Consider the following 24547-nt stretch of genomic DNA (forward strand, 5'->3'; position numbering starts at 1 on the left):
CTCACCATCTGCCTGATTTCCTTCTGCAGTATCCTCTCTGGCTCCTTCAGAACACAACTGAAACTCCTATCTCCTTTACACTGGTCCCCCCTCTGGCCTGTTGCTCAATCCTATGAATTAATACATCTTGTCAGGGAATGTCAATAAGTCCAGGCAGGCTTTTCCTATCCCCATCTCATCTTGTAAATCAATGTGAATCACAAGTTTGCTTCTGGACTCAGGGGAGTAACTGAAGGTCATCTGGCCAACCTTGATGTCAGGCCACATGACAGCTCTTTGGCATCTTGAGAAAATGTCACTGCCTCTAGCCAGTGCTTTTAGCCAGGTGTGGTCCCAGGTCTTTAGAGACTCACAGTTCCCTTTACATCCATCATGAAGCAGGCAGAGAGCATGGGTTCAAGATTGTTTTTATTTTCAGAGCCTGCAACAGTTGGTTAGCAATGCTAGCTGAGCTGGTATGATCTGAAGGCCATCCCACCTCCCTTTTCAGGCATTCAACCAACAGAATCCCTACAAACAAGATTGGAGACCAATTCAGATGGGTCTCAGTGTGTGTGGGGGTAGAGGCCTTCTGTTCCCCTCCTCCCCATATACTTTTTCTAACAAGATTGTTTTATAGTCAAAAGCAACTCAAACCCATAACATAGCAACCAGTCATCTCCAGTATCACTGATTTCCTCCCCACCCCCAGAACAGGAAGCTGAGGCAAGAGGGGAGACTGACTCTTGAATATAAGAAAAACTTGGCAACACCCCGGTGGAGCAGAGATGGTGAGGAAGCCAGCGCCTAAAGGTAGGGATGAGCAGGTACCAAACAGCCCTGTCCAGAATCAATCCACTCAGCCCCAGCTCCTTGGGAGGTGTTCGAGATCCCCACTTCTGTGGGGTGAGATGAGGGACAACTGGTGACGACCCATCTCTCCCTGTCCCTCAAATTAAAACATGATAAACTCAAAGTTTTACCTTCAAAACCCACCACGCTGCTGCCTCCTGAGAAACACACTCTGTAGTCATCTCTGCCAGCACTCACTCCTTTCTAATGCCCAGGACTTCCAGCCCCTCTCCCCACCCTTGGGGGGCCCAGCCAACACTGATTCCATACTCCTTGACTCATAAAAGGGCTATTTTTTTAAAAAAACAGAAGCTGTCAAAGAGTATCGGAGTAATGAAGGAAGACACTCAAAAGTACACTCCCTTCCCTTATCCTACAGAGCACCCCCATCCTTGCCCCCCGACACTGGGATACCTATTCTGTACGTTCCAACACTGACTTGGGGGTGTCCCCACAGAAGCTGCCTCCAGTGCTTTCCTGATTGTGACTCTTGCCCAGTGACATCACAGGGAGCTAGGGTGAGGAAGAGCAGGGTCACTCCCCTCCGGTAGGTCTCAGGGGCCTTCGAGGTAGGTCTGGGAGATTTAGCTTATGTCCTGAAGCCGAGCCTGAGTCCGGTGCCTGCTCCCACCAGTGTCTCAGTCCTTGGCTGTAAATAGCAGCAGCCCCAGTACTGCAGTGCCTCCCGGGGGAGACAGACAGAGCCCCTTGTTCTCTGTCCCACAACTCATGTCCCTCTTCTTCCCCTTCCTTTACTCTTTTTTTCTTTAAAAATCAAAGGCAGAGGTACTCCCCCGGGATGATAAAATCCTACCTAGGATGGCAGTATTCTAACTGAAAGAAGCAATTAAATAAAAGTCTCCAGGAGTTGGTTTTTTTTTAAAAAAAAAAAAGAAAGAAAAGAAAGTGATTGGTGAAGTTGAATAAATTAATGATGTGGGCTAGCCCACAAAGACCTGTGCTTCCCGGGCCGTCTTTGGTGTCTGGCCAGCAGCGTCTGGCAGTCTTCTCTCCGTCTCTCCCCTCAGGAGACAAGGCCAGTGCCCAGCGAGGCCGCAGGGGGCCCATCCAACCATGGGGGAGGAGGAGGCAGAAAGCCCTGACTGCTGCTCGGAACCCTGCTGCGGCACGTGACAGCCTTGGCTGAGCGCCCTGCTGAAGAAGGACGTCTTCCAAGGACGGAGAGGCGGTGGGAAACTCTGGGCTCCAACCTCGGGAGGGTGGGAGGTAGGTTTAAGACGTGGAAGCCTCCGCCCTTCTCTCCAAGTGTCGCGCCGCTGGCCCCTTTGCTCAAGTTTCTCTGCAGCAAAGAGGGGAGTGGGGAGGGCGGGGAGGCTGCCGCCGCCTGGCCGCAAGGCCCTCAGAGCTTCTTCAGGCGGCTGTACATCTCCCTCTTGCTCTTCTCCCCGGCCCAGGTCCGGCTCTTGGTGCGGAATTTCTTCAGGTCTTCTTTAAAGTCCTCGTGGTGCATGGGCCGGTAGCTGGGGGGCTCGCAGTGAGACTGGCAGGAAGACAGGACAAGATCTGGGAACAGTGGCCTCCCACGCACACTCCTGCTCCCTCCCTGCCGGGAGCCACAAGGCTCTGCTGGGGTGGGGTGGGGGGTGGTTCTAGGCCCCTTCTGTGCTCAGGGCAAACCCCCAGACCCTGGGTAGGAAACAGCCATGACCACCAACTAGGGGGTGGTGACGGGTGGCCTGTGCCCTCCAGAGAGTCCATCTCACCTGGCATTTCAGGAAGAACTCCTTGTATCCGCCCTTCAGGACATACAGCTCTGGGTAGTGGAGTTTGGGGTACTCGTTACCGAGCCGATCCCTCTCTCTCACGTATCGGCACCTGTAAAGGGGAAGCAGAGCCAGAGTCTGATTAGCTGTGCATGATCAAAGCGGTGCTCCTTACACATCTCCCCAGCTTGACCTGCACTCCTGCAAACAGAGCCCAGATGTGATTTCCTCTGCCACCCTCTGACCCTCAGGAACCCTGCTCACAGCCAGTTCCAAGGCCTTGTCTTGGAAGGCGGACAATCTCCTCCCCACTTTCCAAGTTAAACAGTGTCTTGATTCCCACCCAGCGTCCTCTCTGCCACCACCACCACCGATTATTTTAAATCTGAAGTGATGCTTTATTGTAGTTATACTTCCACTTATTTTGGTATAAAATTTATCTCTGTAGTAAACTATAATAGGGCCTTGGTCATAAAAGCTTGTGTATTAGTGGGGGCAGGCGGCGCAGTTCTTTCCACCTCTAGTGTGGCAATAACCTGAAAGTAACATAACCCCCTTCTGTGAGAACATGGATTTGACAAGTGTTTGAAAGCATCATGTTAAGTTTTGCTGAGAAGACATCACGCTTTCCTGGCATTTGCATAAGGAGTCACCACACTGTCCCTGAAGGATGTCACCTGAGATCAGCAGCCCCACAAGCAGAGCTAGGGGCAGTGGGGGAACCGAAAGAGCCAGAGTTCAATTCAATATAAAGGCAGGCTGAACGATGGGCCGAGCCCAGCAGTGGCCAGGACTCACTGAGGAGTGGGGGTGATGAAGCAGATGCCCGATCCCTGGGGCATGCTGCAGAGGGAACACCAGAGTAATAGGCTGGACTGGGGAGGCCACAGAGCCCTTCTAAGCCCTTAACAACGGCCGTGGTGCAACCATTGGGTCGAGCCTAAAACTACACTCCAGGAAGCAGTTCATGAAATCAACTGACTGCTCAACAGGTAAGGATTTAAGAAACATCTGTTACACATGAACGATACTCAGCCCACTCACATGCGAGGGCCGCGCTCAGAAGAGAACTCGCAGTGGAACACCACGATAACACGCTTGCCATCCGTAGGTACGATAGGCTTCTTGAGTAAGAACTCTTCAACCTCCTCTTCCATGTGCAAGTTCACTGCACCCTGTGAAGACACCAGAGGCTTAGGTCTCACGCTGGTGCTAATGATTCTTGGAGACTGGTCTTCATATGGGTGCCTCAAGATTCTGTTATGCCTGTGCGCTGTATGAGTGGCATTTGTCAATGTAGGGACTTTCAGAGAGTGGCAGACCCAAACACTGTCTTTAAATTACCTCTTAGTGTATTTCAACGGGCTTCCCAGGTGGCACTAATAGTAAAGAACCCGCCTGCCAATGCAGGAGACGTAAGAAACATGGGTTCGTTCAATCCCTGGGTTGGGAAGGTCCCCTGAAGGAGGGCATGGCAACCCACTCCAGTATTCTTGCCTGGAGAATTCCATGGACAGAGGAGCCTGGCGGGCTAGGCTCCCCTCATGCAGAGGTCACAGAGTCGGACACAATGAAGCAACTTAACACACACACACAATGTATTTCAACCCAATGGCTTTCTTCCTGGGCAAGTTACACATGAACTGTTCCAACACCCACTTCACCAGACAGCTTAACTCAACTATAAACGTAAGAGGCATCACTAGGCCTGGCCCATGTTGCCAAAGACTGGCTTCTCCTCACAGGTTCATGCCCAGGCATAGAAGTCAGTGGGTACCACCTCGAAATCCCCGACAGTGATGGCGTGGGGGACAAAACAGGGCGCGGTTTGCTGTATGATTAGTGCACACCAGGGAGCATTCTTTCAGTGCACCAGGAATCAAATGCCTTTTACACCCACTGCCTCTTTTTACAATTCTCATAAGCAGCATGTGAGCATTATAACAAGCAGCCAGGTATCACCCCCTCCTTTAAAAATAAAAATAAATCACAGATACTGTCTATAGGGCTCCTGCTATGCCTCCCACAGTAGCAGAGCTTACCCACAAGCCCCCAGAATCTATACCTTGATGTGGCCTCCCTCATATTCATATGGGTATCGGCAGTCGATGATGACAAACTCTTTAATGAGGTTGGCAAACTTGCCATTCAAAACAGATGTAATCTGTGGAGAAAGAGCCAAGGAGAGTCACCTCTGGCTGCGAGGAATGACTAGATCCCAGTATCGCATGGGTGGCAGATCCCCAAAGGATAACTTACAATTTCTGGAGAGATGTATTTTAAATCCTGATGCTTTCCAGCAACGGTATGAAAGAGGTAACCCTTAATAAGAGAAAGAAATACTTAGCAAATCTGAAAGCTTATAAAGGGAACATTTATAGTGCTTGCCTTCCTGGTAAAAGTCAGTTTAAACAAACAAACAAACATGCATCTAATAGAACGTACTCGTTATTTGTGTAAGCACTTCATTAATATCCTAAGACTGAATATTCATATGGCCCTATGAGGCACATTATCCCCATTTGTAGATGTCAAAACTAGGCCCCTTGCCCAAAGTCAGCCAGCAAGCAAGCCAGACCTGAATCCAGACATCTCAGGTGAATTCCTTTATCGCCTGCTTTTGTCAGGAACCCTCAGGTCAGCAGCCAGACTGTGCTCACCACTTAAAAAGGACACAGCAAGGAATGACTTCACTGTTTACTGAGCACCTGACTTTTGCAGCATGGCGCTGGAGGAGACACTGGAGGTGGAATAAGTGAGACCCACCCAGCCTTGAGGGGGGAAGATGGGCACACCAGCAATTACGAGAGTGACTGGCAGAGTCTAGTGCTCACCCAACCCTGTGGTCATGTGTGGGGTCATTTCAACAACCAACCAATAGCTTCAATTCAGATGCAAGCTTTTACCAGCGAGGACACACCACACCCAGGTCTTGGCCTGCTCTTCCCTTCAGACTAGAACTGTCTTCTATTTTTTTTGGCCATGCTGGCATGTGGGACCTTAGCTCTCAGACCAGGGATTGAACCCGTGTCCCTAGTGTTAGAAGTGCAGTCTTAACCGCTGGACCCCTAGGGAAGTCCTGTCTTCCCACTTATCTCTCCTACCTGGCTGAAATGTCTAGCCCAGCCCCAGAGCTTCCCCAATCACCCAGTTGACATAACTCTTTTATTTCTTAGTCTAATGCTTACACTGCACTGATGTTTACTTCAATTACCAGGTGGTACATGTCCACGTGGCATGTCTTACCACATGTTAAGTGTCTTGAGGGAAGGAACTGTGTCTTGCTTTGGAATCTTTGCCTTACACATAGTAAGTGTTTCAGTAGATGTTAGCTACATTAATATGTAAAAGACTGGTCTGGGGACCTTCAAGTTACACATGGCTAAACAAGTTACTACTGACACAGGAAGGTGTCACATTTGACCACAGCACAAAGGTGGATAATCTGTACCAGGCCATCAGCAGACCTTCCTCTGGACCTCCCTGGGGGCATTTTCCCACAAGGACCATGCTCCTCTGGACAAGGGAGAAATTTAGTCTTCATCTGGGACATTCTAAGATGACTTTCTTTTTTAAAAAATTAATTAATTAATTAATTTAGCTGCACAGACTTAGTTTTGGCACACAGAATCTTCAATCTTTGGCATGCAGAATTTTTTTATTGTGGTGTGTGGGATCTAGTTCCCTGACCAGGGATTGGACCCAGGCCCCCTGCGTTGGGAGCACGGAATCTCAGCTGCTGGACCACCAGGGAAGTCCCCTAAGAGGACCTTCTGACATACAGACTTATATACAGCAAGGCTAGAGTTTCATTGCTGCTTCTTTACACTCTTCTGTAGCACTGTTCCCAGAAAGACTGGGTTTTGGGTTGGTGTCCAGGCTCCCTACGTGAAACCTCTGATCAGCACCAGTAAGGTCTACAGTCCCCAAGAAATGGAGGTATACCAGATTATGAATGTTCCTTTTTTTTTTTTTAATTTCAAACTGTGTCCCCTCGGTGGGGGTTGGAAGGGAGGCTACATAACCCAGGAGCCACTTCAGGGGAGCAAGGCTGGAGGGGGTGTTAGGTACCTCCCCCGTCCTGCATCATGATGCAGTTCTGCTTGCAGTTACCTTGGAGAAGTCTCCTATAAGGTCCCTTGGGTCATTATCCAAAATGTTCTCAATGGTCCCTTTTGGGGAAGATGCTAGGGATAAAGACTGATGATGTAGAATCTGTAACAAACCAAAGGTTGAGAATGAGACCAGGCTTTAGAATAACAGGCTTTAGAATAAAGGCTTTCTCCTTTTTAAAAATGGAAGATTAAAATTAGTTTTAAGTCTACAAAAAGTATTTCTCAGCTGTACCCACTGAGACGCTCCAGGGGTACAGTACGTACCCCTTTGTCAATGTGTTCCCTAAATACTACAGTTGACCCCTGAACACAGAGGTTAGGGCCACCATTCCGCATCTCCAATTCAACCAGCTACAGATCATGCAGTACCATAACATGTATTTACTGAAACCAGAGCTTTCTGACTGAATCCAGGCTGGGACAAGAAATGTACAAGATAAACCTGGAACACCTTGTCATTAGTAACAAGGAAGTGCTCATATTTCAAAGAGCATGTCAAAAGGGCTAATTATGGAGAAGTCGAGATATCTTAAACAGTACACAAAAAGCACTAAACATAAAAAGACTGGTAAATTAAAACATGTTTTAAAGAAATCAAGAAATTCTGTTAATCAAAACAACAAGATGAGGTAAGAACAGGCAAGCCAGAGTGGGCAGATAAATAATTCATCTCAATAAAAGATTCATCTCTTAATATATAAAGCATTCTCACAAGAGATAACCCAATAGAAATATGGGCTAGAAAGGTGGTTGGGTAATCGGAAAATCTAGAAAAATGACTATCAGAGAAATGTAAAAAAGATACTACACAGGGTTCCCTTTGATGGCTCAAGTGATAAAGAACCTGCCTGCAATGCAGGAGACACAGGTTCGATCCCTGGGTTAAGAAGATCCCTTGGAGGAGGAAATGGCAACCCACTGCAGTATTCTTGCCTGGAAAATCCAATGGAGCTGGCGGGTTACAGTCAAGAGGGTCAAAAAGAGTTGGATACAACCTGAGCACGCACATGCCCATGCTACACACTCCCCAGAACGGGTAAAAGTAAAGGGATGGACACCACCAGATACTGGACTCTCACACTGTTGTGAGTACAGCTGGCCCTTGGTATCCCTGAAATTGATTTTAGGAGGCCCGAGGATGCTTATATGGAATGGCACCCAGTACAGCTGGTGCTCAGTGGTGCTCAGTAGCCATGGGTTCCAAAGTCAGTTGAAGGGAGACCCCAGATACAGAGGGTTGACTGGACAAACATTTTGGAAAGTTATATGACAGTGTCTACTAAAGCTAAACATATGCCTAGCCCAGGACATGGAGTCCACAGGAAAAATGAAAGCGCATGTTTAGAAGAGAAACAGCACAGATACCATCAGCTAGAATGCTTGATGAAGACAAGATAAGTCTTTTCAATAAATGGTGCCAGGCAAATGGAATAGTCACATGTGAAAGAATGAAAATTAGGCCCCTATCTTACATTGTTCACAATAACTCAAGATGGAGTAAAGACTTAAATTTGAGACAGGAAACTGTTAAACTCCTAGAAGAAAACACAGGAAAAAAGTTCCTTGATGTGGGTCTTGGCAATTTTTTGGATCTGACACCTAAGGTACAAGCAAGCAAATCAAACTAAAAAGCTTCTATCCATTAAAAGAAATGATCAACAAAATGAAAAGATAACCTACATACAGAATTGGAAAAAAAATCTGAAAACCACATTATCTGGTAAGGGGTTAATATCCAAAATGTAAGGAATCCATACAACTTAATAACCCCCCCACCAAAAGAAACAAAAAACCTCCCAAATAAACCAGTTTTAAAAACAGAAAAGGATCTGAATAGACATTTTCCCAAAGGTACACACATGGCCAACAGGGACATGAAAGGATGATCAATATCCAGACTACAAAGAGATATCACCTCATGTCTATAAGAAAGACTGGCATCAAAAAGACAAGATGGGGCTTCTCTGGTGCTCAGTGGTAAGAATCCGCCTGTCAATGCAGGAGATGTGGGTGCGACCCCCAATCCGGGAAGATGTCACGTGCCTTGGAGCAACTAAGTCTGCGTGCCACAACTACCGAGCCTGTGCTCTAGAGCCCGGGAGCTGCACCTACTGAAGCCCGAGGGCCCTAGAGCCTGTGCTCTGCAACGAGAAGCCACCATGATGAGAAGTCCACACACAACTGTAGATTAGCCCCTGCTCACTGCAACTAAAAAAGTCTGAGCAGCAACGAAGACCCAGCACAGCCAAACAAGGAAAAAAAATAAAAAACCTAATTATAAAATGAATCACTTAAAAAAAAAAAAAAAGACAAGAGCAATTCCCTGGTGGTCCACTGTTAGGATTCCACACTTTTACTGCCTAGGGCCTGAGTTCAATCCCTGGCAAGGAAACTAAGATCCCCCAAATCCATGGAGTGGCCAAAAAAAACAAAAGACAAGAAACAAGTGTTGATAAGGATGTGAAGACAAGGGAACACTTGTACAGTATTGGTGGGGCTGTAAAGTGGGATGGCTGCTATGGAAAACAGTATGGACGTACCTTAAAAAGTTGAAAACAAAACATATGATCTAGCAATACCACTTCTGGGAACGTAGTCGAAGGAAATGAAAACACTATGTCAAGAGATATCTGCACTCACATTACGGCAGCATTATTTATAATAGCCAGGACATGGAAAAAAGTGTTCGCTGACAGACGAATGGATGAGGAAGCTGGGATACACATTCACACAATGGATTATTATTCAGCCATACAAAAAGAAGGAAATCCTGCTATTTGCAGCAACATGGATGGACCTTGAGGGCATTATGCTAAGTGAAATTGAAGTCAGTCAGACAGAGAAAGACAAATAAGTATACGACATCACTTGTACAGGGAATGAAAAAACGGAAAACACACAATGCTAACCACTACCACAACCATCAAAACAAAAATCAAACTCATAGAAAAGGAGATCAGATTTGTGGGGTTACCAGAGGTAAGCAATGGAGGAGAGGGCCGGATGAACGTGATCAAAATGTACAACTTCCAGTTATGAGACAAGTACCAGGGATGTAATGTACAACATGATGACTATAGTTAGGTCGGATGTATGGTGTATATGAAAGTAGTTAAGAATACATCTTGAGTTCTCATCACAGAGAAATGAACTAAAATACTAAGTGACAACAAAAAACACTATAATCAATGTTGTGAGACAAACCTAAAGTAGTCCTAAATAGGTCAGGACACAAGAAAAAAAAAACCCAACCAAGGGAAAAAAGCTATGGCCCTACTCCAGGACACAACAGCAAGTGGGGAGCTTAGACTTCCACCCTTGCCCAGCTGTAATTAAGTGCCCCAATCTCAGCCTCACTGGGGTGGTGTTGGTGGAGGTCTAGAAGGGAGCTTGAACTTCCCACTCCTGCCCAGCAGCCATGAGGTCTGACCTACCTAAGTGGCACATCAAGGGAGGCTGAACTTCCGTCCCCCTTTTCCTGCAGTATCGGAGTACTACTAAACAGCAGTTACACAGCCTCATAATATCCAAAGTACACAGATACAACTGAAAAAAAATCTCGTCATATCAAGAAGCAGGAAAAATCTCAACCTGAATAGGAAAAGACAATCAACAGGAAGCCACACCAGACACAGATGCTGGAACTACCTGACAAGGATTTTAAAGTAGCCATCATAAAAATGCTTCAACAGGCAATTCTGAACAAGACTGAAACAAATGAAAAATAAAAACAGCCAGTCTCAGCAAAGAAAAAGAACCAAACACACATTTTAGAACTGACAGATACAACATCTCTGAGTGAAAAAGAAGCTGCAGAACTAACCTCCTGGGGCTTCTCTGGACTAGTTGCCTCTTCCGGACTGGCCCCAGCCACGCTTTTCCTCCGCTTCCTGCTTCCACCTGGGGACTCCTCTAGTGATCGGTCTGGTCTTTTCAACATTGACCGGATGGTAGAGCTACACGACGCTGAAGGGGAGTCAAACAGCTTGCAGCGATTGCCCTTTGGGGAAAAAAAGAGACTCGTGTTTCATTAAAATACATTGATTTGAATGGTAAAGAGGACAGACCAAGGACTTCCGGGGATGGTTTAAGATCAAGCCATTCTAAATTGGGCTTCCCAGGTGGTGCTAGCGGTAAAGAACCTGTCTGCCAACGCAGGAGACAAGAAACTGGGGTTCGATCTCTGGGTCAGGAAGATCCTCTGGAGGAGAGCATGGCAACACACTCCATCTAGTATTCTTGCCTAGAGAATCTCATGGACAGCGGAACCTGGTGGCCTACAGTCCACAGGGTCGCAGAGTTGGACACGACCAAAGGGACTTAGCACACATCCTAAATTAGGAAACAGACACTGTCCATTTATCTAGTCCTTGGCACACAGAAGACACTGAGACCCTGGTGTTCACTGAACATGTTCAAAACCTGACACTGGATACAAATGAGGAAGACTACCTATGCCCTGAAAAGCCTACCTTCTGCACAGGGTCAAGAGTCAAAGGGTTCCTGATAGTCCCCAGCAAGTGTTACTTTCAGCCAGGGCCACACTTCTGGCTTCCTCTTCCCCTCTACTTTATTATTTGTACCTTGCTCGAGCAGCTTGAATAGGTTTTAACAGCCCCTCTAAATCCAGAAAGGTATGAGGCAGCTGGATTATACTTATATATTAGAGCCAGTTAAGGGCATAAAACAGAGTTGAGTTTGAGTTTGCAGTGGGCAGGGGTGCCTTCAAAACTATTTAGAAGTCATTCTCTCTGCTTGGCTGTTTTTCTTTCTGGACTGTACCAGAGCATTTTAAATTCAAGACTTACAAAGCCAAAGGAAATATAGGAAGATGTGCTATAGTACTACTTTTGAGGACTACTTTCTCGGGGTTTGAGAGCAGCCAACCTGAGTAGTGGTAGAGACAGTCTGACTTCAGCAATCTAAACTCATCTCAGCCCGTTCACAACTCAGTGTTCTCTGGCTGGGCTTTTCCTTCTACACACCCTGTGCCCCTCTCCCTCCGTGAAGCTCCCTTTCCAGCTGATACTAACATTTCAGTGTCACCTCTTCTTTTGAAATGTCCCTGATAGTTTGCAGCAAACGTGTCCCAGAGACCAAGGGTTTTCCACTTATTTTTTCTGAAGTTCATTTTAATAGGATGTTATTCAGAAAAGCAAGATTACAGGTTTTTTTTGGTCTGTTTGTTTTTAACCTAGAAGAGCTGGAAGCATTTTTGGAAAGAGGGTCTACTGCTTTCAGTAAGGTCTCAGAGGACTTGTAAGCTCTTCAAGGGCAGAAACCCCAGTTCTGACTCAGCCCCTGGCCCTTATGATGAGTCTACTATGTTTGTGAAACTCCACTGTTATGAAGGGCCTACACATACTGTTTCATGGTTTTTACATCCAACTTATAAAGCTGAAAGCCATTTTCTAAGCATTCTCACACTGTATATATTAATAATGTTATCTTTCAAAAGGACTTAGTAAATCTGGTCATACCATTTTATTGGGGTGGTCTAATCTCTCAAAGCTTTGCACATTAATCTACTAAAATGTGTAAGTGGCTTCAAGACTGTAATAGTTCATTTGTTCCACATTTATAGTTCAGGGGCATGAATTAAAGATGTATTCAGTGTCTATACATATACCTAAGAGTGTGTAACTGTATGTGTACTATGATAAGAGCTCACTTTCCCTGGATGTTTACATACATGAGGATGTATGTAAAGGCACAGCCTTTGAAAGTGTGCCTGATGGAAACAGATGTCTGTAGTCTACACAAGTAGGTGGGTATTAAAACAAAACAAAACACCCTTGAAAAAACAGCATACATCAACACCAGGAAACACTAGTGACCAGTCAAACAGGCCCATAGGCTCAAACGCAGAATCTCAAAAGAAACAATTTAGATTCCTGTCACTCCCTCCAGACACACTGGAACTTACTAGGTTATTAGTTCTTCTCATGACAAGGGGAGCTGTCCAGAGGCTGGCCATGCAGGATGGGGTCTCTTCATCATTCTAAACAAAGAAAAACTGTGTCATAAAGGTCCAAAGGTCCATTAGAAACAACATTAGTTAAAATGTGTTAGATTTCTTCTTGCAGAATACCAGAAAGGCGTGAATAGGAAGTCTTCTAAGGGTTAATGCCTCCCCTCTCCCCAACATTTTAAGGTCAAGAGAGTAAGAGTGATGCTATCTGAGCATAGCTAAGGGAATGCCCCTGAGGGGCCATGAGGAGCCACTGGTCTCCTCAGCTTTACATCACACGGCAGCTATTCTTTCAGTCCCTGATTCATTCCTTCCAGGAAAAAAAAAAAAAAGATTGTCAGCTCCTGCAGGGGAGGAAGGATCACATCAGTGTTTTCTTTGGAACACCTCCATAGAATTTAATCAGGCTAGAAGCAGAGTCTCAATAAGTTCCCAACAGATGAATAAAAGCATCAGCCACGGCTTCCCCTGGTGGTCCAGTGGTTAAGAATCCTCCTTGCGATGCAAGGGACACAGGTTCAACCGCTGGCCTGGGAAGACTCCACATGCTGTGGAGCAGCTGAGCCTGTGGACCACAACTACAGAGCTCGTGCTCTGGAGCCCACGAGCCGCAACTACTGAAATCCATGCGCCTAGAGCCTGTGCTCCACGAGAGAAGCCACCACAGTGAGAAGCCCGCGCACCGCAACGGAATAGTCGTCCCAGCTCACTGCAACTAGAGAAAGCCCAGGTGCCGCAACAAAGAACACGTACAGCCAAAAATGAATTAAATAAGTAAATGAAACCTTAAAAAGTATCAGTCGGTTGGGGGATCACTGTTCTTTTTCAGATGACGGCTCTCCAGGGAAAGTTAGTAAAAATGGATCAGAAAGCACACACTCACACCATACCTTCAAATTCTCTCCATCAAGAAGATCCATGAAGCCATCATCCTCATCAGACAAAGTGGGAGTCACAGGTGACTGGGGCATAAAAGGAATGGAATTCCCTGGTTCATTGCCATCTCTTTCATTTGAGGAAAGCTAAAAGACAGAATTCATGGCTTGTTAATAATCAGCTTTGATTTCTCTCAATGGGTTACTAGTTTTTATGAGGAAAATATACCATATTCGTTTTAAGAAGTTTTAGCAGCTACAAATCAAAGGAAAATAAGACCTAAGATTATAAATGAACTGATATCCACACACAGTTCTGAGTCAAGTCAGGCCAAGTAGCCTTCACAAAGAACTCTCCCCAGGAGCAATTCACCTCATGGTGGGATCTGGGGCTAGCCTCCAATGAAGGGCAAGGCTTGTTTTTTCTGAGGATTATTACTGGTGAACAGGGATCAGCATGAGGATAGTGACAGATGATAATCTGCTAAAATGAGGAGGGGTGAGAAGATACCAAGTCCCTGTGGAGACCACAAAACAGACTAGAGAAATGTTTTTGTAACTCCAGTTCTGACAGAGGGATATAAAGTCTAGAAAGTTTTAGAAAATCCATCCTTGTTCTTTAGACTCACATTTAAATGACAGTTGCTCAGTTTTAACTGAGGAATTACTTGTGCCAGACACTGGGTGTGCTGCTGTGTGCTTATTTGCTAAGTCGTGTCCAACTCTTGTGACCCCATAGACTGTAGCCTGCCAGGCTCCTCTGTCCATGGGATTCTCCAGGCAAGAATACTGCAGTGGGTTGCCATTTCCTTCTCCAGGGGATCTTCCCAATCCAGGAATCGAACCCAGGTCTCCTGCATTGCAGGCAGACTCTTTACTGACTGAGCTATGAAGGAACCCCTGTTTTCAGACTGGGATATAACCTTTTATGTATAATTCCATTTAAGCCTCACAACACACTAAAGGTAGTTAATCCTCTATTTTCCATTTTTATTTAACAAATCAGGAAACCAATGCTTAAGGGAGGTTACCAAGATTACACCGCTCACTCGTTTGACTGCAAAGTCCAAGCTTTTCTGCCCATTATACTCTCCCTAGGAGAAACCATTCCTGGAGTCAAAATAGAGTATATCTCATTAGGCAATCCTATCTTGTTTTTTCAGTAAAACTCCCATTATAAAATGATTTACAGGGCTTCCCTGGTGTTTCAGTGGTAAAGAATTCACCTGCCAATGCAGGAGACACAGGTTCAATCCCTGATCCAGGAAGATCCCACATGCCTTGGAGCAACTAAGCCCATATGCCACAACTAGTGAGCCTGTGCTTTAGAGCCTGGGAACTGCGACTACTGAGCCCACATACCAATTACTGAAGCCCGTGTGACTGACAGACACGATCTCTGTCTACAAGAAAAGAAGCCACCACAATGACAAGCCCGCACACTGCCATGAAGAACCACCCTCACTCTCCGAAACTAGAGAAAAGCCTGACCAGCAGCAAATACCCAGCACAGTCAAAAGTAAATACATAAAATTATAAAAATCTTAAAATATGTATTTAATATAGAAAATTTATAAAATCCATTCAAAAATCTACCATCTAGAGACAAACACTGTTAATAATGAATTCTTTTCTAGGTACTTTTCAAAGATAGTAAAAAAGTCCAGAGATAGGTTTTTTTCCTCTTCTATAACAGTAAATCTCTTTGGGGTGGGGTGTGAATGCATTAATCCTCAAGTGACCCTCAAGTTTACTGAGTAGCCTCTTTTCTGGCTGAACCCGAACCTCAGGCCCTAAGCCAGAATGGAAAGCTGTATTTTCAGATACAAGTTCCTGGGAAAATGTGGAAACCAAACATGGTCATTTTGCTCAAGTTGGGCCTCTCTAGTCCACCACCGTCAGATCACCAGTAGGAAATCGGGAAGTAATGACCATCTCTGACAAACAATCCTGGGACAAATACAGTCAAATAGAGCCTTGTAGGCAATGGGTTCACCGGAATACCTAATAGTTCTTAATAAACCGAGTTTGGTAGAAATCATGCGCTCGCTCCAAAAAAATCACTCTGGGAAGTACCTCTCAGCACTCAGAAAGCAAGTTTTCAGTAGGACAGATAATCCCACCATACACAAATTCAGAAGAATGACCCAGGATTGACAAGGTCAAATATGCTTTGCTCGAGTCCAGTATTTCAAACACACCACCTCTCACCCTGCTTCTGCCTGTCTGCTCTCCAGACACAGCAGAAACACCGAACATGTGAGTCTCAAAACATGTGAGTTTCAAAAGACAAAGTCAAGGTAAAGACAGCTAGAGCTGTTGCAGGGTCTTTAACTCCAGATTGCGGAGGCTTTTATCTTCCCATCAGGAACTCCCAGGAGTACAAAAGCACATACCATCCGAGCTGGGGCGGAGTTCTGCCTCTGTGTGAAGACATCTTTACCCTCCTCCAGTCCGTGAACATGTAGGCAGCCTCGAGATGCAGGTCTTATTGGCTTCTTAAACTCAAAGACTTGCTGCAAGACAGTATGCATGAGACATCATCCACTGTCTGTGAAAACCAGCCCTAGGGTCTCAGCTATAGCTCTGGAAGGCAGGCAAGAGAGCGGGTACTAATCACCTGTCTCCACACCCATGTCTCATCTAATTCAATGGATCTGTGTAATTAAGAATTTCAGGACTTCTTTGGTGTTGCAGTGGATAAGAATCCGGCCTGCCAATGCAGGGGACATGGGCCCTCCAATCTGGGAAGATTCCACATACCACGGAGCAACAAAGTTGTGCCGTGCGCCACATCTACTGAGCCTGCGCTCTAGAGCCCACGAGCTGCAACTACTGAAGCCCACAAGCCCAGAGCCCGTGCTGCACCACAGGAGAAGCCCCCTCAGTGAGAAGCCCCCACCTGCTGCAGCTAGAAAGCCCGCACGCGGCAACGAAGACCCAGCAGAACAAAAAATAAAGTAAAACAAGTATTTTAAAGATTCTGTCAAAAGCTAACTTCTCTAATCCAAGTACTAACCAGGTCTGACCTTGCTTAGCTTCTGAGACCAGATGACATGGAGCACGTACAGGGTAGCATGGCCATAGATAAAAGCTAACTTCTAATAACAGAACTTTTTTCTTTCACCACAAACACTTTATTTTCTAACAAACACATGAGTATTTGCCAGGTACACAAGACAGAGTTAACAGTAAATCAACAAAAAATAAAAAAATAAAAGTAAATCAACAACAACAACAAACTAAATCAACAGCTTTCTGTCAATTATACTTCAACTAAAAATTTTTTTTCTGAAGTCTAAAGCAATTTCATTTCAATATAATTGAACAGGAATTGAAACTTTTCAGTCTAGACTTGTATTTGAGGACTTTATATTTTCCATTTTCTTCCTACCAATAAGAGACAATTAAGTGGAAAACATTTAATGTTATTGTTTTCCATAATAAAAGCAATGAAGAAAAAAACTAATGGCAACATAACTGTAGCTAACACTGCTGTACGATAAGATAGCAAATCCTAAGAGTTCTCATCACAAGGAGACAATTTCCCCCCTTTCCTTTCTTTTTCTTCTATTGTATCTATCAATATATGAGAAGATGGATGTTAGCTGAACCTACTGTAATCATTTCACAATATATGTAAATCAAACCATCATGCTGTATGCCTTAAATTTATAGTGATATATGTCAATTATTTCTCAATAAAACTGGGGAAAAAAAGATCCTTTTAGTTTATTCAACAACATGGATGAATCTCACATATTGATGAGTGAAAGCCAGAAGTGATAGAACACATACTGTATGATTTCATTTTACTTAAAAGTTTAGAAACACTCATAATTCCCCCTCCCTAAAATATCCACTTAAGAACTTGTCAAGCACAGGTAGTATCAGAGGATTTACTTGCCCACACACACTAAGTACTTTCAGTGCATGAGCTCATCTATCCACCCAATCATCCCCATTTTACAGATGAGGCAACTAGGCCTGTAGGTTAAGTGATGTGCCTAAGGTCTGGCTTCCCAGACGGGACAACTCCAGAGCAAGAGCTCTTTAACCTACGTACGCTATTTCCCCTTCAAAATGAAGCCATAAGCAGGCAACCCTGGGAGAAGCCAAGCTGGGGGTAAGGGGATGGGGAGTGTGGGAAAGAGACCAGGCAATAGTGTAATAATAGCTTTGGACTCTGGTTAAAAGCACTACACAGAGGCAGACTTAGTGTTCCAAGCACTCAAGACAGGAACTCAATTGTTCTTTCTTTACCTCCCTCAGGGCATCCTGTTGCCAAAGGAATCATTAGGAAAGTTCACGGAAGCAGTAGGTTCTGTAAGTAATAAGTCCAGAAGATTCTAAGTATGCGTTGTAGCATTGCAGTGGAGGATGAAGAAAGGGAGAAAACAGGCATGGAAATACAGTAAGAAAGAAGACAGGGAAAGTTGAGCTGATTCACTGAACTCTGCCCTGTGCACAGCACCCTGGCAGGTTTGAGAGAACCCAGGCCAGGGTATTCCTGGGCTTTTGGCTGCCTAACTGCAACTCACCCTCTAAGCTACCATTTCAGCTACCCTGAGATTCCCTGGGATTTGTTGGCTTTGTTCTTGAAAACACTGTCAAGAAGCCTTTTCCTAAACTTTTTACTCATCCCACAGTCAGCACAAAGAGGCAAGGAAGGCCTGCCCAGACCCTTCCACATAAAGTGTACTTGGATGTAATTCCCCCTAAGAGCCACCTTTTGAGCAACTCCTACCTGCCAGGAACCATTTTAAATGCTTTTCTATATTATCTCATTTAATTCCAACAACAGTCCTACAAGGGAGTGCTACTCCTATTTAAACATAGAAGCCTAAAAAAACAGCTAAGGTCACAGCTAGCAAGCAGTAGGATTCCAATCCAGGTTTCTCTGACTCCAAATACCATCATGACTTTGATAAAGGTTGAGTCTCCCAGAAGACAGCCCTGCTACTTCTCCATCAGCCACTTGTGGGTATGAGCTCTGCCCCTAGGCGAGCAGGTTAATGCTGCACTCACATTTTCCTTGTTCTCATCCTGGTCAATCAGCTGAAAGACATCATGGTCAAGAGAATCAGAATGGCTCCTCTTCAGAGCTGGGCTACACCCCAAGAGCTTCTGCTGTCAAAGTGAAAAAAGGAATTAGGGTACATCAATGAAAATGGAATGGAACCTCAGTTGTAAAAGGGAAAAAAAAATGGTGATGGTAGGTTAGGGAGGCTTAGCTCCTCACAGTGCAGTGGGTAACCAGTCAACGTGACTAGGACTCTATGGCTTTACACCTAACTTCACAAGATCTACACAGCCCTCTCTGCAAGGACTCAGGTACCAAATCAACCCCCAAATAACATCATTTGCATAAAAAGAACCCCCTTCCTGGTTGGAAAAGCCCTCAAGAGGCAACCATTATTGAAGCTGCTTTAGGTAGAATGTTTTGAATGTTTATGAGACAAAGTAAGGAAAAGCAGTCTGTCTAAATTAAGGTTTATGATCAAGGTTACTGGTAGCTAAGGGGCAGATAACAGTTATTAGCTCAAAAGAAACAAGGGAACTAACTTACAGGTAGGGAATTTATTCTCCTCATGGGATTTTCAAGGCTGCAATGAAATCAGAAAGTAAATCATGAGAATCGAGCAAGGAAAGTGGTATTCATATTAGTAGATGCATAGTGTCTAAACTACTGTTTGATGGGGTGAGGGGAACATCAAACATATTCCTGTTTTAGGCAAGATGGAAGAATAGATTTCTGAAGCTGTTATGTTTTCACAAGCAGCCCCATAACTGGGCTTCTAGTGAAAAAAGCCCAGATCATCTCTTAAAATATACACCTTCTAGGGAGTTCCCTGGTTTTCTAGGGGTTAGTATTCCAGGCTTTTACTGCCATGGGTTGGTTGGGTTCAATCCCTGGTTGGGAAACTGAGATCCTACAAGGGAGGCAAAACAAACAACAAAAAACCAAAGTTCTCTTAGGACAATGATGTCAGGAGACAGAGCAAGGGTTTGAGTGATATTAGAACAGAACCCCAAAATTACAGCTAAAATAAAGGAAGGGAAGTTCTGAAAAACTGCTGACACAAACTACTCATCTCAAAAGATACCAGACTTTATAGGATCCAGGAGTCTTAATCAGGACCACTACATCCAGAGCTTCAGTCCAGAGCATGAATTATTTCATTCGAAAAATTATTTTTCTAAGCACAAACATTTAAAGGCAGTGAATACATACTTTTCTTTACTATCCAAGGGCCCAGGAGAATCCAGACAGAAGCCTGTGTGTGGGGGGGAAAAAAAAAAAAAAAACACCTCAGACTTTATTGTTTTGGGCTTCAAAATCACTGCAGATGGTGACTGCAGCCATGAAATTAAAAGATTCTTGCTCCTTGGAATAAAAAAGTTATGACCAACCTAGACAACATATTAAAAAGCAGAGACATTACTTTGCCAACAAAGGTCCATCTAGTCAAAGCTATGCTTTTTTTCCAGTAGTCATATATGGATGTAAGAGTTGGACTATAAAGAAAACTGAGTGCCGAAGAATTGATGGTTTTGAACTGTGGTGTCGAAGACTCTTGAGAGTCCCTTGGACTGCAAGGAGATCCAACCAGTCCATCCTAAAGGAGATCAGTCCTGAATATTCATTGGAAGGACTGATGCTACAGCTGAAACTCCAATACTTTGGCTACCTGATGCAATAACTGAGTCATTGGAAAAGACACTGATGCTGGTAAAGACTGAAGGCAGGAGAAGGGGATGACAGAGGATGAGATGGCTGGATGGCATCACCGACTCAATGGACATGAGTTTGAGTAAACTCCCGGAGCTGGTGATGGACAGGGGGGCCTGGCGTGCCGCAGTCCATGGAGTCACAAAGAGTCGGACATGACTGAGCGACTGAACTGTAACTGTAACACAACTTATTCATTAAAATAAGTACATAAAACTACTAGTACTGTTTCTTTAATGCAGTCAACAAAGGTTCATGGCTTGGACTTTTGCCAGAATTGAAGCTGAATCTCCATGATTGCCAAAACTTCGTATTTGCACAAGTCTAAACATTTTCATAGTATATCTACTCATGCTTTCCTCCTTGCGAACACCATCTTGGATAATAGGCTATGAGGAGACAGAATTTAACCAAACCTCATGACTTATTTACAAAACAGAAGCAGACTCACAGAGTAGAAAATAAACTTAAGGTTACCAAAGGGTAAAGGGGACAGTGCGGGGGATACTACTACTATATATAAAATAGATAAAACAACAAGGTTCTACTACGTAGCACTGGTGACTATATTCGATATCTTGGAATAACCTACAATAAAAAAGAACTATATATGCATAACTAAACCACTTTGCTGTACACCAAAATCTAACACAACACTGTAAATCAACTACACTTCAAAAAAAAAAAAAAAAGGTCTTAAATCATGATTATTAATTCAGTTAGAGGTTACCCAGGCTAACTTTCTGTGAGTTCCAACTATGGAAAGGACAAGTATTTGTTTTCTGGAATAGTTTTTTATTTCAAATATTTCATATCCTGTCAGATCATGTACATAATTCAGGGGGTTGGAAAATATTATTATGTCCTTTGACAAGCAAGCATTTATTGCCTTCAACAAGATAACACCAAGTGAGGTGCTCAACTCAAAGGCAATAGAATAAAGGAGATGCTGCTCAGCATGGCCCAGAGCCATCAGGGCCTGCCTAGCACACACCTTTCCTCCACGATGTCTAAATAATCATACAACAAGTTAGGTGTTAGTGCTCTTGGCATGACACTCTTCCTTACCACACTGCCACAGATGACAATCCTATCCCTGGTTCTTAAGAAGCTTACATCTTAAGACTTTTGCTCTTGCAGTTCTTTACTCTAAAGCATCTGTGCAAATAAACCTTGCCCCAACACGAACTTTGTTGTTGTTTAGTGGTTAAGTCGTGTCTGATTCTTTTGCAACCCCATGAACTACAGCCCACCAGGGTCCTCTGTCCATGGGATTTTCCAGGCAAGAATATTGGAATGGGTTGCCATTTTCTTCTCCAGGGGAATCTTCCCAACCCAGGGATTGAACCCACTAGCAGGTCCTGCGCTAGCAGGCAAATTCTTTAACACTGAGCCACCAGGGAAACTAACATGAACTTATGGTTAGAATAAGATGTACTGGCAGTTTCTCCAGAGCAGGCTCACTGAAATAATTTCATTATACTTCCAATAACTTGACGCAGAATTTTAACCAATAATATTTCCCGAATGCCACTTAAAGAGTGGAATGGTTAATTTCATACTACTACTCATCTTCAAGACCAAGCATAAACCACCTCCTTGCGGCCACTTCACAGTTTCCTCGTCATAAACTGCCACCGGGGCTCCTTTGTACTGTCCTAACAGGTGTCTGTCACTCAATGCCAGACTTCTGCTTGCTACCTTCACTCACCAAACTGAGTTTCTAGGTGAAAGCACATGTTCTAGCAAATTCCAAGCACTGCTCCCCACAAGGCAGACACATGATAAAAGACTAAAAGAATACCTGAATCAGTTGATTCGGAGGAGCCCATTCTCTGCAGACTGCTGTTTTTCACCTCTATGGGTTGTTCATACTCACTGAAACCAAGAAAAGTAACTCACAGGAGATAGCCCATGACAGGGCAAGTTGCCATACTGCCATGAACCATCATTACTTCTAGGCCACACCACAAAACACTTAGGCCACCCAGAACACCCAGTTGGCACTTACATATAAAAGGACATGAGAAAAGAGTAGGTTGGCATTGGTCACACTGCAGATAGGAGGAGGACAATGACTATTGGACTACTTCCTGAAATGAGAGCATGTGTTCTAGGTACTGAGCTAGGAGCCGGAATGAACAGGACAAGTTCCTGCTTTTCAGAGATTGGAAAAGACATGTGCTTCTTTAGAAAATGGGACGTCCAAGACTGATGAGAAACCAGCTTTACAAAAAAAAAAAACAAAAAACGGTGGGATGCATTTTTTTAATAAGGAAAAAGTGCAGGAAAATTTTAGGAGTGGAAAGCTGAGTTAAAAGACCTGGTCTTAGGAAAGCATGGGGCTGGGTGTGTTGGCGGGGGACACAGCAGGAATATGCACGAGGCGAGGGATTGCGACGATTTCCGCAAACGCAAGGAAAGAAAACGCCACGTCCCTTGGCTGAGAAGGAAACAGAACTCACAGAAAGCTAAGATAACTACGAGGTGGTTCTGAAAAGGATAGAAGTGAGCGACTAGGAGGGCCTGTTTTTCCCCGTGGTGGCAGATTTCAAAGAGCTTCGTGGGGTAAGGACAGAAGAGCACAGGGCAATCTAAAAAGGGGTGGCGAAGGTGGGGAGCCCAGGCATACCCCACCCCCTACCCGGCCCGTCTCGGGGCTGAGGGCGGCCCCGGAGGGTCCGAACGGCCTCTCCCGCCCAACATTCGGCCTGGGGGGAGGGTGCACATGGCGGGCCCCCGTCGGTGGGGCCAACCCCGAGCGGCAGAGAGGCAAGCGCTACCCTCGCGGCCGGTTTTCTGGCCTGATCTACCCGAGAGCCGTCTGAGAGGTCAAACGCCTGCGGCACCGCTCCTCGGTCCCTCCTCACCTGCCCAGTCCCTGCAGCTGGTCCATGGTGACCGTCAGGTTGGTGACAGGCGACAGGCCCCCGGCGGCTGGCGTGCCAAACAGCGCCTTCACGACGGGCTGCGGTGCGGGCGGGGGGCTGCAGGCGAAGAGCAGGCGGCGGCGGTGCGGGGGCTCCGGGCCCAGTTCCATGGCGGCGCCGGGCCTCCTAGGGATCCCGCTCCCTCTTCCTCCGCCTCCGCCGCGCCCGCCCCGCCCCGCTGGCACTGGCCTCGGCCGCGCGCCCCGCAGCCGGCGCCCGCGGGTCAAATACAAACACGACCCCGCGGTTCAGGGATGCGGCTGCCGCGGGCAAGAGGCGCGGACAGGCGGGTGTCCAAACTCGGCAGGCGCCAGCCACAGGCGCGGGTGCGTCCCCTCACTCCGCGAGGCCGGCGGGCGGGGGGCGCCGGCAACCTGAAGATTAAATCCAAACAAACGGAGCGCGTCGGGGAGGGAGAGCGGCTAGAGCTACGAGGCAACGACCCGGGTTCACACTCTCTTCACTTTTCTTTCACTCTGTTGCCCGGGAGTGCAGACAACTAGGCCGACATTCACGTCCCTCCCGGGCCGTCGCTGCCAAGGTGGCCTTTCGCGGTAATAGCTGCTCACTGCGGCCTGCCGCTCCCCCGCCCCCCTTTCCTAGTTGGCGCCAAACGGAATCCACCAATCAGTAACCAACTTCTCCTCCTCGCTCAGGAATGGCAGCTAGGCTGGACCAATGAGAGGGGAAGAAGGAAGCAGCTCGCGGGACACTGCGAGGTCGGCCCCCTCTCAGAAAGGGGCGGGGCCTAGAGGGGCCCTCCGAACCCGAGGAGCTCAGAGGTCAATGAAAACTCCCAGCCGACCCTGCGAGACGCCGGGAGAGAGCGGAAGGCCCCTCTTGACGCGTTGCATGGTGGGAAGCGTAGTTCCCACAGCGCGCCGGAGTGTAGTCGGCTCTTACAGCGTTAGGCCAAAGCCCTATCGGCCTCTATTCTGTGTTCCACACGCTGAGGAAATGTGGAGCGTAGAAAAAGCTGTTCGGTCCCCTCTTCCGCTCCGGGCCTCCAGGCCCCAGTTTTATCACGAGAGAGAGAGAACTGGATGACCCAAGGAGTGGGCCCTGCCTCACGAACACAGGGTCCAACTCTGGAGCACTGAGGCTCCTGTCCAGCCGGCTTTCCTGGCCTTGAGCTGCTGATTACAAGACTTAACCCTATGGCCTGCGTTGTGGGCCTCGGCATTGTTTGCTCACCTCTAGTTTAGCTTTGATATATTTTCTCACAACCATTTCCTTCTCTCGCACCCTTTCTTGCTTCATTCGGAGTGCCTGGATAAGCATCCCCTGGTGGTTCAGTGGTAAAGAATCTGCTTGCCAATGCTTGAGGCTTGGGTTCTACGTCTGGGTCCAGAAGATCCCCTGGAGAAG

The 24547-nt window shown here is 45.9% G+C and overlaps 1 protein-coding gene across 2 annotated transcripts; it reads right to left on the minus strand.

The window, feature by feature from the left end:
- Positions 1-390: 390 nt before the first annotated feature.
- On the minus strand, positions 391-23914 carry CDC25A (cell division cycle 25A). 2 transcript variants are annotated; one of them, XM_027522814.1, is made up of 15 exons: positions 23120-23914; positions 22054-22127; positions 19752-19794; positions 19086-19122; positions 18545-18643; positions 15913-16032; positions 13532-13663; positions 12597-12671; positions 10494-10670; positions 6669-6770; positions 4815-4877; positions 4621-4719; positions 3600-3730; positions 2556-2667; positions 391-2332 (listed from the first exon to the last, which is right to left on the minus strand). In XM_027522814.1, exons 1-15 carry the CDS (start codon positions 23287-23289, stop codon positions 2192-2194), a joined length of 1575 nt encoding a protein of 524 aa, XP_027378615.1. In that variant the 5' UTR covers positions 23290-23914; the 3' UTR covers positions 391-2191. The 2 variants fall into 2 exon arrangements, with proteins under 2 accessions (XP_027378615.1, XP_027378614.1); XM_027522813.1 differs by having other exon boundaries at positions 18545-18646; positions 23120-23911.
- Between the last annotated feature and the right edge of the window lie 633 nt (positions 23915-24547).

This window comes from Bos indicus x Bos taurus, chromosome 22 (genome assembly GCF_003369695.1).
Source record: "Bos indicus x Bos taurus breed Angus x Brahman F1 hybrid chromosome 22, Bos_hybrid_MaternalHap_v2.0, whole genome shotgun sequence".
In the NCBI taxonomy this organism is placed as follows: Eukaryota; Metazoa; Chordata; class Mammalia; order Artiodactyla; family Bovidae; genus Bos; species Bos indicus x Bos taurus.